This window comes from Phalacrocorax aristotelis, chromosome 6, assembly GCF_949628215.1.
Source record: "Phalacrocorax aristotelis chromosome 6, bGulAri2.1, whole genome shotgun sequence".
NCBI classification, from domain to species: Eukaryota; Metazoa; Chordata; class Aves; order Suliformes; family Phalacrocoracidae; genus Phalacrocorax; species Phalacrocorax aristotelis.
Window position 1 is genome coordinate 22,733,869 of NC_134281.1, and position 16,909 is coordinate 22,750,777.

The 16,909-nt window shown below is 38.9% G+C and overlaps 1 protein-coding gene across 3 annotated transcripts in view; it reads right to left on the bottom strand.

The window, feature by feature from the left end:
- The window catches only part of VGLL4 (vestigial like family member 4), a 112,191-nt gene that overhangs the window by 28,887 nt on the left and 66,395 nt on the right, over positions 1-16,909 (bottom strand). The window contains exon 1 of one of the 3 annotated variants that reach the window (XM_075096611.1): positions 16,106-16,789. The exons of the other annotated variants lie outside the window; for them this stretch is intronic. Within the exon in view, the coding sequence (XP_074952712.1) occupies positions 16,106-16,187 (82 nt within the window). The 5' untranslated portion in view covers positions 16,188-16,789. Of the gene's footprint in view, positions 1-16,105; positions 16,790-16,909 lie in introns of those variants that run through there. 3 annotated transcript variants of the gene reach the window in all.

Sequence of the window (16,909 nt, forward strand, 5' to 3'; positions counted from 1 at the left end):
TCTGTAACCCTCACTCAAAGAAACAAACAATCCCTTATGTAAAAACATAATTTTGTACCACTACTTTATTTCTGGATTGCAGTTTCTAGAAAAGGTATGATTTAAACTGAGCTTAAATAAGATTTAATTCTGCAAAGTAGCCTGCCAAACACAGTGAACAAAAAGTCACACTAGTCTCTGTTTCCTTTGTTGTACATCAAAGAGGCCCACCTGGACAGCATAGTAAAACAGCAAACTACAGGAACAACAAAAAATTCAGTATCAATGAGAACAGCCTAATCATAAAACACTGCTATGAAATTAGATCTTGGAAATATTTTTCCTTATAACTGATAGATTTCTTTCAGCAGCCAATTTACTGATTCTCTGACACATATTTTACTGACTTTCTTGTAACATGACAAAAAGCTAATTTAGTAGAAACCAAAAAGTCACATACACATGTACAGAACAATTGGCAAAAGCCTACTCTCATCCATTTACAAAACATATGAAAAGCACTTACTCCTGGAACCAAGCTCTGACTACCACTGTGCAGAGATATGTATGCCAGAAAACCCAAGGCCAAAACCAAAACACAGTGATTATAGTGACTCTTCCATCTGACCATGTCTGCCAATGAGGGACACATTATGCTTGACGTTACAAGCAAGAACATAAAATAGCGACCTCTTCATTCAATCATCTCCACCCACTTTTTCCTCCTCTTTCGTTCAAAAGACTGCACAAAGAAGAGAATTTAGGTACAGTGATATCACTTACAGAGTGCAGGCATGCTTGCTTGAGGTTCCTTTCAAAAAACATGTATTGTTAATCAGAGCCGAGTAGCACAGGCTAAAGCAGATTTCAACCTAATAGGTCTTGAAAATGCCGTATTATATACGAAAAACTAAATTGCAACAGGAAGAAAATAGAAAAATTCCCTCCCCAAACCTAACTGTAACCGTATTTGGTCCCTTCAAATGGACTGTGAAAAACTAACTACATCATCTTATATTCTCTCTCATCATATTGTAAACACATAGCTGTACAAAATAGCATACTCTCTGTATATAAACTGACTTATATGGATAACTGTTTCACAGTTCCACAAACTACTTCATAAACATAAGAGAGCTAAAAAGTCTCTGCTGACCACTTAAACTATTACTGAAATAAATTCTCTTCACTCTGCTAAACAGGTATGAACTGAAAGAGTCTCCTTTTAACACATTTTGGGGTTAACTGAAAAAAGGTAAGTAGGCAAGAAATTCATGGCATAGAAAGAAAAAAGGCAGCAGATATGCCACAAAGAAAGCAAGAGGGAACAAATTTTAATGCTCCAGTCTGGCAGAGCTCCTTAATATTTCTTCTGATTAATTTCAATTTTCACACCTCAACAGTTGTGACTGTGGGACTGTCTTCAGTTCCAGCCCAAAAATGAACTGTAGAGCACAATACTACTTCATAAATTTGCAGATCCCCCTTTAAAAGAATACCCCATTTAGCTAATTCTTGCAGCACCCGTCTGAGCTGAAAGTCTAAAAAAAGGTTCCTTTCTTCTGCTTAGAGTACCTGTACTCATGTAAACTATGGTTAAAAAAAGATTCCAATTGTCTGGCAGACAAGATTTAAAAGCAATCAATGCTAAACTACACCAGCCTCCAGATAAACAGCACCAGGGGTGTCTACAATACTTGTCAACAGCAATGTCAAAAAAGGATTTCCCTCAGTTCAAGACTGAGGATGGGTTTTTTGCTCAGGGAGCAAGGCTGCTCCCAGAGAACACCCCCTTTCAAGCTTTTCTGCCAGCTCTCACAGGAAAAACCTGTATCAAACATGTCAGGTCAGTTAAGAGGGACTAAAAATTAACACAAGTTATCATTTTATGTTTGCTCAAAGTATTACAGAGGCTCATATAAAAGAAAAGCAAGCTGCCATGCTAAGTAGAGTTCCCAAGGACAGAAAGCAGCACGTGTCTTAACACAGCACTGTACTTGGGCCACAGAGCCCTGCCAAACAATACAGGGTTTGGTATGCAGGCAAGATCTAAAGTAGTTACAAAACAGCGGACTGTCCTACACAGATACATTGTCGCCCTCTGGTTAGCCTTGTCCTGTGACTGCATATGGTCAGATACACGCAATCCTTCCTCAGGTAAAAGCCACAACACTGGATATACTGGTACATAAAGGGAAGTGTCAAAAGAGCACTCACAGCCCTGTTTTAGATGCTTCAAAATTGACAATAATACCTTGCTGAATAAGCTGACAAAAGGTACAGCTGCTAAACTCAGACTCCTCGTACTTCCTACAGAGAACACTGGAGATTCCTTTTATTTGGTGAACAACTGTGTGAACCAACAAGGGCATCCCAAACAAGGGAGGGAATAAAACAGAGAGGAAGACAAAGGCAGAAGCATCATCTACATATTCTGCAGAAAACAGTAAATTTCATGTTCTTGTATTTGCTTAGAAAACATGACATTAGTATTTACTGGTCAGCAAAAAATCTATGATCCATTTCATTCCCTGGCAAAACATAATGCATTCTAAGTACTGTAAGTAGTTCTGGTGTACCCCTACACCACACTCCATGTACAGTAATAATGAAGTTTAGTCATTCAGTGCTTAGTAATGTTTTCTCCTCTGTGCACTTGAAGTCTCTAAAGGTTCCAAGTGAGTGTTTGTGGGCCAGACCCATGGAGAGAGGTGAAGTTCCACCAGTCTCGGTGCCTCAAGATAAGACACTGTCATTCTGACCTTGTAACCTGGCTGGAATGCTTATGGGACACGGACACTGGAGAAAGAGGGAAAGAAAGACCATGCTGAGAGGTACAGTAATGCCTAATATAGAAAATAATTCCAGAATATGTAATTAAAACTACCACCAGGCAAAGTTTAAATAATAAACATATAATCAGAATTTATTTGCAAAACTATTATACAGCATTCCCTCAACTTTCTGGTAAGCAGAGTTTAAAAGTTGTCAGCTAAAAATATTTACTTTTATCAGTGCACTAATGTGGTTTTATTAAAAATAGAAAAACACTATAAATAAAAAACTATGAATTAAATATAACTGTAAGTCTACATGTTGAAGATGTTGCTTTCCAAAATGACGGTGGTTTCCAGATTTAAGTGTTATTTTGTCACCCAGCTAAATGACATACCGTGTTACATAAAAGACAGGAAAGCTGAGCTGATCAAAGACTAGCCTGTCTTAGCAGAAACAATCAAAGCTAGAAGACCTGCCATCTATTTCAGAAGTAAATCACAGTCACAGCAAGGTGGCAACAGGAAAAATTGTTTGATTGTGTGCTTAAGCAGTATTTCAACATACCATGTATTTTCATGCAATGGCAAAGAGAGACAAATACAAAATTCAATTATTGAAAGCTCATATTTGAATAATACCTCCTAAGTAGACAGAAAACATTTGCTATCCTCCCTCTGTTTTTTTAAGATACTGTTTCTGTTAGTGGACAGCAATGTAGATGCTCAGGTCTGAAACACCACCTTTTGCTCCAATGGCTGGTATTTCATGGATATGATCCTGCAACATAAATTAAACTCTAGGCTATTGTGCTGGGTCATCAATGCCCCTTGTGGGTATCAGCACAGCCAGAATGTTCTAAGACAATGTTTAAAACATTAATTTTGAAATGTTTACTTGTAATGGGGTCATATTAAAACTAAATCAAATAAATTGTGCACTGTTTATTTCATAAGGATTTGAAGTAAAAGGTGTTATGCAAAGGTAAAAAAATTATATTCCGCTTATTTAAATTGGAGCCTATTTTTAGATACACTTCAAGTTTTTATTGTAGTTTACCATAAACATGCCCAGAACACCTTTTCTCACATTACTCTCCTTTGCTATGTATGGAAAAATTCAGAGCATCAATAAAATGAGCCTTCTAAAAGAGCTGAAAAATCTGATATTGCACTTTCAAGCAATGTTTCTTTAATTCCCATTTTATTTTTCCCCAAATTCCCCACCTGGAACGTAGAAGGCTCTAGAGAGAGGATATAAATGCTGTATTTTAAAAACACAAAAGCAAATATATTCAAAATGTTAGTAAAAGATATGCACACATGGGTGGCTTCCTTCAAAATGGATTTTGAAAAAGTACGGTCACTGTTTAGATGACTGTACTGTGTGCAAGTCCTGCAAAGCTTAGCGTTAAGTTCCCTGATTGGATACCTATTAGCAGCATACATGAGATGCCAAAATGGTAAGTTAAAAAAAAGAAAAAAAAAGCACCATAAAAAGCACAGAAGTTTTGGCTACAGCATTTCCCCCATACAGCATGTGGCCAAGCAGTCAAATAGCTGTAGCTGCTGCACAGGTCAGGAGAAGATGGAATTGGAGACAAGTCTTAATCATCACATGCACATGGACACACAATAAGGAGCTGCTGCTGCCTTCATGGTCATGAACATGATAATCTCTTCCTAAATGAGGCAAAATGAACAAATTACATTTGGCCTAATGAACACAGGAAAAACTTCAAAATCAGTTTTGATTTTCTGCTACCTGATTGCAGCCTGTCTGAAATGGACTCGTGTATTGAAGGAACACAGAGCTCCTTCAACCAAGTCTGACAGAAAATGGAAGACTTTAATCCAGAACAATTCCAACCCAACTCCCACAAAGAATCCATTGTCAAGAACAAAATCCCTTTGTCCTTGAGAATGGGCTGCAAAATCCCTTCTACAGAGGGAAAGCAAGAGAGCAATGAGAACAGTGCAGGGCAGTCAAGCACTCTGATTCCAACAGCAAACTACACAAGCCATTCAGATGAAAACAAGATAGTCTTTTGATCATGCTATTTACATAGAAAATGAGGAGGATGTGTCCGCTTGCCAATTCCTTACGTGCAGGGTTTTACTGTAACTGATGGCAGTAGGCTGACTTATGACCCAGCCAGTGCCTCAGCCAGAAGAGAATAAATTCAAGCTCATCATAAGCACTACAACATTGGATAACACTGATCCTTCAGCCCACTGCTTTTTGTTATTCTGAGACACAACCCAATAGTCTCCCTCAGCTGCTGCTCACATGTAGCGTTTTAATAACCAAAAACTTGTGAAGGCTTCATCTTCTAGAAGAGCCCAGAGAACGGTGTGGCTCACAAGATGGAGAGGTCAGGATGCCACATAATTTCTCCAGGGGGATGGGTACTGGTATAAAGAAACATACATAAAATATCCAAAGTATTACCATTGTTCCTGAAAGGATTGTCTTCCAAAGCAAACGAACAGGCACATACCACCACTAAGGAAAAAAATAAAATTAATTTTGATCCTCTGACATAGCAGTTTTTAATCTTGGGTTTATGGCATGCAACTAAGATAAGCAGTTTTATTGGGGAAAAAACCTCCCTACGAAGAGACCCACAGAAAAAATTTAGGTAACCACGGAGTACAAGAACTTGAAAACCATTGTTCCACTAGAAGATTCAGTTGTGAAAAACCTGGTATCAGAGAACATTATTAATTCCTCCTCAAAAGGCCTGAAGATAATGGATCTGAATGAACGTTCCTACCCACTCCAGTAGTCAGCACTACTATACAATGACTGGGATTGATAGAGGTTGTCAGATTCAGAGAGATAAAAGGGAGACAAACCTATGGTGCTAAGGGATAGATGAAAGCACTGTCTAAATCATAGCTGCACTGTTTATTTCATGAGGAGAAGGGTGGTTTATGGGCCCAAGTTGCAGGGTCACTTAAAACAAATGTTCTCTCCAAGGGGAAGCCAAAGCAGGAAAGACAGAGGGAGGGATTGTGTATGCTACCAATAAATTACATGCTGCCTGGGCAGCCTTTCTCACAGTTTTCTGGGCACTGAGGGCAGGTTTTCCAGACCTCTTGGAAAAGCAAGGAAGAAGCAGAAATTCATATTTTTGAAGTTATCTTGACAGTCATGGGATTGGAATGGGTGAGCAGTACCAGAGTTACACTCTGCTTCTCAAAGACCTTTAATTAGGGCTTTGTCTTCCTCCCCCTATACCTACTAGTTTTTAGCTGAACCTTTTTATTAACTTAAGGCTCCTTGTTTGTTTATTTCAAAGCAGCAGATGCAATTCATTCCTGACAAAACACAGAAAAGACAGGGAAGTGCAGATGGGTTGATAAAACGAAGGTAACAAAAAATATCAGCTGTATGTCTGTGACCCGTTGTTCACGTGATACTAGCTCCACGGGATCTAGAAATTAAATCTCTCACTACATTACTATGATATCACTCCACAGTTAATTATCTGAAATCCTTCCCCATTTTACTTGAATGATGTACATCCTAAACACTTCTGCAGACCTCTACCTCCAATCACACATTGAAGATGTTCTACCCCGTAATTAAGCAGGCACTCTAAACACCACTGTGAAGTTTTTAATGGAACCAAAGAGCCACTTCAGGTGCAGTGAGACACTGCATTAATTAAAAAGGTTTGGAAGAGCTGCTTTAGGTCATTAAATGAGTTATCAGCTTGCCTGTTGCTGAGCTATGCGTTACATGACCGCAGCTGGACTGCTATTTAATTGAAGTTTCTTACCCCAAATTATTTTCTGAAGAGAATACAAAATTAATTGCTGGCATCAGCGGGCACATTGCTTTTATGCAACTCAACAGACCTCAAATATAGAAGAACAGACCCATAGAGGTCCTGCGGTTCGAATACAGGAACTTAAAATTCTTCCATCCCACTATTCCTTGTAAGAGCTTATTCCTTGTATCAGCTAAAAAGGCCCAACTACTTCCCCCAAAACAGATTCCATAATCTCCATTTAGAAGGGGTCCACTATAGATGAACCACAGTCACGACAGAGTTTAGTCCAAAAGGTCCTGTTCTCTCCGCGACTGCTGAGCAGAAAGCAAGCATCTAGTCCACATATCGTCAGTCCAAGTTTCAAAGATCAGAATTTTTATCTGCTTAGCTGATTAATTACTATTTTTATTTGCACACCTCAAAGCAAAGAGGTAAAAGCGCTTTTTGTTTACTAACAGATGACACTAAGGTCTAGCAGCTATGGCAGAGTGTTAACATCAAGCCACTGTGAATGTTGCTGTCAGCTTTATCCCTGGCTTATGTGAATTTAACAAATAACAGCTCTTTATTTCCCCTCTGTAAATAAGGATAATGTTCACTATTTATTTCATGGGAGTAGCTGAAGGTTGAATTAACTAGGCTTCTGTGGGGAGTAGGATTCTGCAGAGACGGTTAAAAAAATATACATACAAATATATGAGTTACAATGGCTATAAAAATATTTGTTATCATACTTGCTTCTAAACAGACTGATTGAGAAACAGTTGAAAGCAAACAGGGTACTGTTCAATTTACTGTACTACAAAGAAAAACTCAGTACATCCACAGATTAGCTGTTAAGGCAAGCATTGTGTACCTCAGAGCAGTTACAGTCTTAGAAACTAGGATTTTTAAGGATTTTTAAAGGAAGAGAACTTAATATTTTGCTGATGAGCTAAGTTAGATACATTTATTATAGAACATTGGTAAGAGAAGCTTTTTCTAAGAGAGAGAAACTAGTCAAGAATCTGTAAACTTCACTCCTAATGCTGGAATTCCTACTTTTGACAACTTCACTAAATAGCTCAGTATGATGCCTACAACAAGGTAAGAGCAAAGTGTTCACCTCTAACTGTAGCCACCAGTTTTAGAGTATTCAGCAGGAAAAGTGTGCACGTCAGCATTCTCCCGGCTGGCTCTATGAGATCTAATTTACGCCAACCACAGAGAGACTGCGATAGGTCTCCAAGATGCCACAGCATGAAAACTGAAGGGTGGGGGTTAAACAAGCAGCAATGCACACCAGATGTCTGAGGAAGACAGCTAAGAGATCTGGAGCACAAGGAAGCATATTAAGAAAAAAAAAAATCCCCTCCAGTGCCATAAATATTTATACTAAATCCAAGAAACTGGCTGAGTTAAAACTTGTCCTATATGAATCATACAGCACTTCCCTCACCCCATCTTCATTTAATGTGTTCTATATAAAACCACCACAAAGGAGGTGCCATAGTTATTACCAACAGGTTTTTTTCTATATGCTAAGAGTACTTTTTGTAGACCTCCTGCTTTAGAACAGATTACTTTCCAAAGAACATAAACAGAACAACTAGTCTTATTTTACTTGGCTAGCTCTTGTGTAGCATTTACTAGTCTTCCTAGATAATTTAGATTCATAGAAATATTTTCCTTTTGACTGGACTACTTTGATTTTCTAATTACAATTAGCAATGAATCACAGAGAAAACTCCAATTTAGTAATCTGGAGCCAAGAAACAAGATTTTTCTGAAGGGTTTTCTTGCAAAGTGTCAAAACCTGCTAATTTTACAAATATCTGAATTTTGTTCCAGAATTGAGACATACTAAACATTAACAATCTAGTAACGAAATTGGAAGTCACAATACCATCTCCAAAGTGCAACTGGAGTGCACCAATGGCATTTTAAAAACAAGTAAATACTCATTCCCAAACAGACAACAGCTATTTCAAAAGATCCACTCAGCAGCTTTGGTTTTTGCTCTTCTTACACAAACGATTGCTGGACTGGGCACTTTGTAGACGGTAACTAGAAAGGCTATTGCCAATCTGTGGCCTGTGATTTTTGGTTAGAATAAAACATAATTAACATTTCGATACTGGTTTATATTCCCATACAGCAGTGCCATTCCAATCCTGGATTTAAAAAAAAAAAAAAAAAAGAAGATAGGCTCATCTACTAAATCTCTCTCACTTCTAATTACAACCCATGTTTAAAGGTAAAAAGCCCTATTTCTGCATGCTGAGGAATAAATATTAAGTCTTGCAAACCAGGGAGGTGTAATGCTGTGTGGTTTCCATGCCTGCCCTGTCAAATGGGTTTCCAGGAAAAACTACTGCTTTTTAAACACAACTGGTTCCAAACTTTTCCTGGGAAAGCAAATATATTTCCTGGAACCTGCTAGCAACATTTGGAAGGATAGGAGGAAAGTCATACACTACAGTGCTTGACTCTCACAGTTGACAAGAAACACTCCAAAATGATGAGTGAAAAAGAACATGTCTTAAAATAATCAAAGATAGACTCTTGTAACAATGTGTATTAAGAAAAGTTAGGCCACAATTTTTGTGAAGGAACTAAGCTGGCACCTGCCTGATGAAGGCATAGTTTCTTTCCTCCTCCTATACCACAAAGGCTATAACATTCCGCTTTATCTCAAACATTATCTGCCTCCATCTAGGTACACTAGTGGATGATCTTTTCCTCCAAAGACAAAGTGAGGCACAAAGTGTCACATAACATATCTGGAGGGGAAATCTGGACTGCACCATGCACTACTATGTTTAACAAGTTCTTGTTTTTAATGCCAGCAACAACAAAGTTAAAAAGCGGAGAAAGAAGAAAAGTGTTACTTTAAAAAGATCTGATACCAAACAGTGCTATGAAACTTAAAGGAAATGTTCTAAACTCCATTTCACACTTTTGTCCCCCACATGTGTGTTACTTCTCACCTGAGATTTTCAGGACTTACATTCCTATTAAAACTAGATATCTAAAGATCTTTGATGAAGACTAACCACCTCACTGAAGTTTCTGGATTACTTTTTCTAGAACCAATGCTGTGGTGGTCCCAGGAACACCATCACTTCAACTTCACCAAGGATATACAAGAAAAAGCTGTACAGAGCTCTTTCCTAACGACTAAAATGTTCCAAGCTTGCCTTAGAATCAGTGCCAAACTACTACTGATGTTAAGAGTAAAACTCTTCCAACTCCATATATCTGCAACATGAGGTTTAGAAGTTGAGAGAGATAACCCTAATAAAGAGCTCAACTGCCTCTTTGAAACTGCACTTGTGCTGGATGATCTACGGCCTCTCTTTCTGTCCCACCACGACTCCTAAGGTAACTGCCAAAACACACCAAGCTACATGCGCCATTACATCAACTTACAGAGATAGGCACAAGAACGTCAGCTCTTTCATAAAAAAAAGCTGTTAGATGAAGCACCAGGGGAAATCTGCCTCCAGGAAACTAAAACTGTGCATCATGACACTTGTGATGGCATAGTGCTTATACGACAACATCTAGCAGTGCTATATCACACAGTCAATTATCTTCCAAAGTGCATGGCTTTTACTGAAAGGGAAAAAAAACCCCAATGACTCTGTGTGTCCAGCAATCATTCCATGCTGATTTGTAAAGTAATTTTCAAGAAGATGATACTGACTGCACAATGAAGAAAAAATTGGCTGGCTTTAAAAAAGAAATTAAAACCAAAACCACTCATGATTCCTTAACACTGGAGAAGTATAATACCATTTTTGTAAACACTCCTCCAGAAACTTGTGTTCATCACTACCTCATGCTATTATCAGTGAAAAATTATAGGCTCTGTCCTGCTGGATTATTGTTAGTGTAAACAACTTTGCTAAATTGCTTGGCACGCTGTCTGCATGCAGCATGTTAAAACTCTGTAGTCTATTCAGCCAAAATCAAATATAAAGCCCTATCTGTATTAATCCTCAAGAAGAAATTAATAGACAACTGTTTTCATGCAAAGCAGATACTTAAAAAAGGCAAAACCAATATGTATGGATGAACTTGTTCATTCATAATTTTAGATGCCACACAATGAAGACTGTTGTTTAAGCTTTATATTTTCTCTAACAGTTCTCCATACAATACAGTGCATTGTTCAAACTCTGGAGCAATTTAAGCTTTTTCCAAGTCTCCTAAAATCCCTGGATTTATATCCAAAGAGGCCTGGCACTGTAACAAATCTGACTTGTGAGTAACAAGTTACAGCCTTTAAGCAAATTGGTCATTAACACAGAATTCAACTTACTGCTACAAACCTCACTACCTTTTATCTCAGAAAAAAATGTGCTGCCTATCTTATCTATTGAAAGTTGAGGGATAACCCACTATGTATTTTTAATTTCCTTGTTTGAGTTCTCAGTACAAATGCTGAACTAGCATCAAGGGTGAGGAGAACAACACAACTCTAGGGAAGTATGACCTAAATCTATCTTGCCTTTGATGAATGAGGAAAATAAACTGAATTGTGATGTCAGTACTGAAAAGGATATCCCCAACTTCATGCTAGGAGGAAATGAGTAAGAAAAGCCCAACTGTGAAGTTGGAGGTCTTTGTTTTTTCCTGAAGATAAAAGACATTGAAAAAGCAAAACCCAAAGAATGTGTTATAAATGGGGAACGTTCTGTGGGTGCATCTTAATTTACATTACTTTGAATAGAAATTTTATACTGCATTACAAAAAAGAACACTTAATTCACCATGAAGGAGATTTTTATCCCATTTATTATTCCACTAATTCATAATAGAAGAATAGTGTTAAAATAATTTTATATATTTAGAAACTAAACCAAACTTCAGAGTTAATAGGAGAAACTGATGTTACAAACCCAGTGTAAAATGCAAGGTCAGCAAGAAAACTGATGGAAACCATTCTTCAGAACTTGAGAAAACATGTTACATTTCATTAAAAAAGCAAATGAAGTTAGCAGAATCTGTTTCAGGCTCCTTGTTTAATATAAAACATCTAAACTGGCCTTTTTGGGAATATATACATATATTCAAAATGCCTTGCAGTGCCCTAAGAAGATATGTAGCTGTGGAAGCTCAGTGCTGTAGCCAACTAATGCTTCATTTTTACAGGAAGTAAGTGAAATAATTATGTAATATGCCACTAACTAATATAAGCTGTCCTAAAACCAAGAAGTGGTGTTTTTCTACAAATCTGGATCCAATCTTCTTCATTAAAAAAAACCATTCTTCTGGACTGTCCAGAGAACTCTGTATAACTATTTTGAGTGCTCCAAGTCTCCTAACATGCCTGGGGGATTTCTTAGCATCTTATTGCATTTCTTTATACCCTTCCCAGCACAGCCGTTCAAGCCTTGAGAATGCAGTAATAACACAAAGCATTCGAAAATAGGAGAGAGGGGAAGGAAGGCAGAAATCTGCCTTCCAACACACAACCATCTGTACACTCACTCCCTCATATAAACAACAAAATGAAACAAATCTACTGGGAGACTGCACCTTCTCATACATATTCTATTGGAAATGAGGAGCCAAAACTTGCTAGACTGCCCCTACACTAGTCAAAAAGCAGGATCACCTGTGATTTGTTTTGTTTAACTCTGAGCAATCCTGACATTACCTCACACACAAGGCTCTGGGAGAAAGAATATTCAGCTAAAGTTAAGTGAGTTTCCATTGTAAAACAAGATGCAGATGTTCTACCTCTGAACACATGCCCGGATCAAGTGCTTGTCATTTGATAGGAAGCACTGCGAACACCAGACTGGTACAGAATGGTTCTGCTTCATGGCCTTTGCACCTTAGCGAGGACAACAGTCTACCAAGAGTTTTCCGATGTCTCTGAGTACATTACAAAGAAAACAATGCTAAGAAGGCACTACTCATCAAACTGGCAGCAAATGTTTAGTAGGAGGATATCAGATGTATTCATGCCAACAATCAGCGTCCAGGTGCTGAGTCAACAATTCTCTAATTATTTCTTCTTCCCTTTCTTATTGCACCAAATATATTACAATAAATTGCTTGAAATGGTTGATCATTGCTAATGTAACTGTCACTTTCCTACTGGCAAAGACTACCCATTCTCATTTGAATGATTTAAAAATTTTCTTTCACTGGAGAGGGAGACAAACCTCAAATGTTCTCTTTTATGCAACTTGTTAAAAAAACACCATGTTTTTAAAATTAAGATTTTCCTCCAAAAGCATCAGAGTTGAGACTATCATGGGGCATCTTGAGGAGCCCAAATAACATGAAGAAAACACTCAAAAGGGCATAAATTATCAGTATAAACCAAACAGCCCTGAGGAAAATGAAATGGCTTTGTTCTGTAGTTCAACATTAGGGACCCCCATTGAAAAACCCTCTCACCTCATTGCTGGTTATAATCCTTTTGCTGGCTGTGGCTGTCTTAATTATACGAGTATGCAGAACTTTCCATCATATTACAGAATCACAGAAGCATTGAGGCTAGAAGGCACCTCAGGAGATCACCTAGTCAAAACCTCCTGCTCAAAACCAGGCTCAACTAGGGCAGGTTGCTTGGGGCCGTGTCCAGCCAAGCTTTGAGTATCTCCAAAGACGGAGACTCTACAACCTCTCTGGGTAACTTGTGCCAGTGTTAGACCACTCTCATAGCAGAGGGAAAAAAAAAATTATTGTGTTTGAGAAAGCAGTCAACTTCAGTTAAGGTTCCGTACTACAAAGCAGTCAGCTAAATCTGCAACACACCATTACTTCTTAACAGTTAATGAGAGAACTAGATCTCCCATTTCCACACCCCCAACTCCCCCTGCAACAAAGGGGCACTTTCCTGTCCCTAAAGCAGATTCCATCCATATTAGTCGTCATTCCACTTCCTTCCCCGACCTCCACTGAGTAAGCTGAAATCAGAAATATGGTTTATACACTAAACAGCACTCTCTCAAGAAATGCTCCCATACTCACACGAGCATGATCATGAATGACACTACTTAGAAAGAGAATGAGATTAAGACATAGCTGAGGTTTCCTGCACCTACCAGTCAAGGAAGACCAACCAAGCGCTGGCATTACCTCTGTAGCCCAAAGCCTGCAGATAACAAATTGCTATCTGTAGCTCTTGCTGGGCAAGAAAAAGCAGGACTCATCTTGGGATGCAAACTATATTCTTCTACTCCATGTTGAAATAAAGGGCTGCCAAATGCACATGATGAAAGAACTTTTCCTATTTCTTATGTACCAATACATCTCTTATCTATAAGGTGCAGCAACAAATCAGTGGCACATAGTTCCAGTGGCTTGTGCCAGAGGTGAAAGATTAAAACCGCTAGTAAACTTCATAAAACAATAATGACACATTTCACCAGCATACCAATTACCTCAATAAGCAAAAGTAAGCGTCTCAAGAGAGATTCTAAAGGAATAAAGAACCCATCTCATTTATTTCCTGTGGCATATAGGTCCATAATTCTTTCCTCTGAAATTACAAATCTACTTTCACATCATACAATGTATTTGTATCTTATCCCACATCTGCAAAACTACTTTTCAGGAAGGCATCCATTTATAAGTAGTTCAAGTATGACCTTCAATAAATCCTAATTAATTGAGTTTGAAAGGGCACTTTGTTGTCAATATAGTTACTACCACAGCAGTGTCTTTGAAGAAACAAGATCCATCACTGCTGACACAACTCACTTTTAAAATAAATACTATGGCAGAGGTACAGAAGATCTGTAGGCATCTCTAAAATACCCTTCATGTTCACTGCAGATGTTGCCAGTGTTTATACTTTTTAAACCGCTGGGATATAAACACCTCACTATAAACACAACTAAGTTTTGGTTTTCTTTTTTTCATTTTGTGTGTGTTTATTTTAGTGTTAAAAACATTAACTTCCATAATAAGGGAAATGGTAACAGATGTTTAAACTAAACAAAGAGTGTATTCCTTAAGCTGTTCCTTTGCTTTTGAACTATTAAAGCTAAGATCTGGTTAAATAACAATTATTGGAGAAGGGGGTGGAGAAAAAAGGGGCTGAGAAGAATCTGCCATAAATATTAGGCATAATTATAATGAACTGATGAGCCAAAACTACAGTTTTTCTACCTTAGTCAACAAAACATTCAGGAACATGTACTGCGTAAGTAGAATTTAATGCAAAACTTCATGGTCTTCATCAGAAGTTGTCAGCTGCTTCCAAATAAAGCATTGGTTACTACAGAGAGCAATGAAAATGTAAAGGATCCTGCAAGTTGTTTTTCTTTCTTTCTTTTTTTTTTTTTAAACTAGTTACCTGGCTGTAATGAAGAATGCATGGGATTAGAAACAGCTTGAAACTTCAACTCTATTGAATCCCAGTTCTATATTATTCAGTACTGATGGGCAAGCTTGATCTTCTCTAAGAGAGCTTTATTCAAGCAAATATATACATATTTGTGCAGGAAAGAAAAGAAGAAAAGAAAAGAAACAGAGATATTAGGAGTTCTAGTGTGTTCCAAAGTGTACAGAGTTCCAAAGTGAGGTTCAGCTCCTTGTCTTCTGGCCTGGTCTTTTTCTGAAGAGCGTGAATAGAAAGCTTCCAGTCCTATGTATGCTCCTTATTGTTTCTTCCCTGACAACTGTAGCAAGTTTATTTTCCAAATGAACAGGGAAATGTTCCTGCTGAATCAGAAGAAAGATTTCTGCAATGCTTGTGTGTGGCTACAGCAAAAACAGTTCTACTGCCAAGCTGTATTAGCTCAGTGGTGCCTTTCTTTCTAGGCAAAGCCAAGCCATAACCACTTCTTCAAACTGCACGTAGATAAAAGTCTGCTAGATTAAGAAACTGACTTTACCCTGTTACCTCAGGCAACTTCCAAACAGGCCTATTAATGCTCACAGTACGAAGAGCAAACGCCAGCTTCTGTTAGCTGAAGTAAAATTCACAGTCCAGCAAAGCGGAAAAAAAAAATCCCCTATGTTTTCCAACTTGTTGTGTAATTCGTTCCCCCGGGGACTGGAGCACGGGGTGGTTCTCGGGAAGGAGGGGTGTGCGGGCTGGAGGCGGCAGAGGCATCTTGCAGCCGGGGCTCTCCACGCTGTGCGGGGAAGGGGAAAGGGAAGAGGAAGGCAAACAATGGGGCCACCCCGTGCTGCCCGACCCGCAGGGAAAGCGCCCCGGGTCCCATGCTCCGAAGCCGTCCCACAGGGCTGAAGGTAGCAGTGCCCAACTGCTCCGCTGGAGCACAGGTAGACGTCTACGTTAACTCTCACACCCATCTTACAAACCGTTTCTTTTACAGCTACGAAAATCATGAACAAACCCCCCCTCTGACTCAAAAGCAGCACGGTCCTTTAACTAATGGCATCTTTACGGAAAAAATAAGGCTAAAAATACTCTTTGTAAAAAGAGAACAGAAAAATTAAAAGAATAAAAAAACCCCTTCCCTTAAACAAAGCCATAACAACAATGCAGACCACAACCAAGAGCACAGATTGCTTTTCAAGAGGGAGAATTCACGCTTACAAACCACAGAAAACACACCCAACAAAAGACGCTTTGTGAAATGAAACCATTACCTTCATAGCACAGAATGCCAATATTGTTGTTCATCTTGTCCAAGTATTGGTAGTTCAACAGGTCCATCTTCATAAATAGCATTTATCGGGCTAGCAAAAGAGACCAGCTTATTTGCTTTTGCACAGGTTCAGGGAGGAGGAAGCCAGGCGAATGGTGCCGAGTACGCTCCGGCTTCCTAAACTTCACTAGCGCAAAGCCCAGCCGTCTGCTAATCAAAACAAAGTATATTAAAGGAAAGTTGGAGGGATTAAAACACACACACTCTCCCTTCCAAACTTCTGAAAACTAAAGTATACTGTGTCCTTCAATACAAAGACGACTATCTAAAAACTTTTCAAGTCTTTTTCCAACTTAAAAAAAAACAAACAACAAACAACAAAAAAACAACCACCGAGAAAAACAAAAGACAACAGAAACAAGGGAAGTTTCCTGGGACAAAGCCACGCTAGTTCTGCTCACAGCCCGCTGCAAGTTAACTGCACTGACATGCAGGCTATGCTTGGTATGACTCGTATGTAAACCAGCTTCCTCTGGCTACCAGGCGGGGAGGACTGAGCATGCTCATTGAATCCCTGGAGCTCCTCAAATGTCAGGGATATTTTCTGCACAAGATCAGTCTCTAAATGCACTGAGTGTTTGAAAGAAAGAGGCGGTGGCGGGCCTGTGCAGAAGGGGCCATGTCAGAGTCGCTCTTGACAGGAAGCAGTGCTGCCACTGTCCAGGAGGAGGAGGAAGAGAAGGAAGGGGGGAGCAGGGGCAGACCGGCGAGCAGAGAGGCCCCCTCTCCGCTGGAGAAGGGGCAG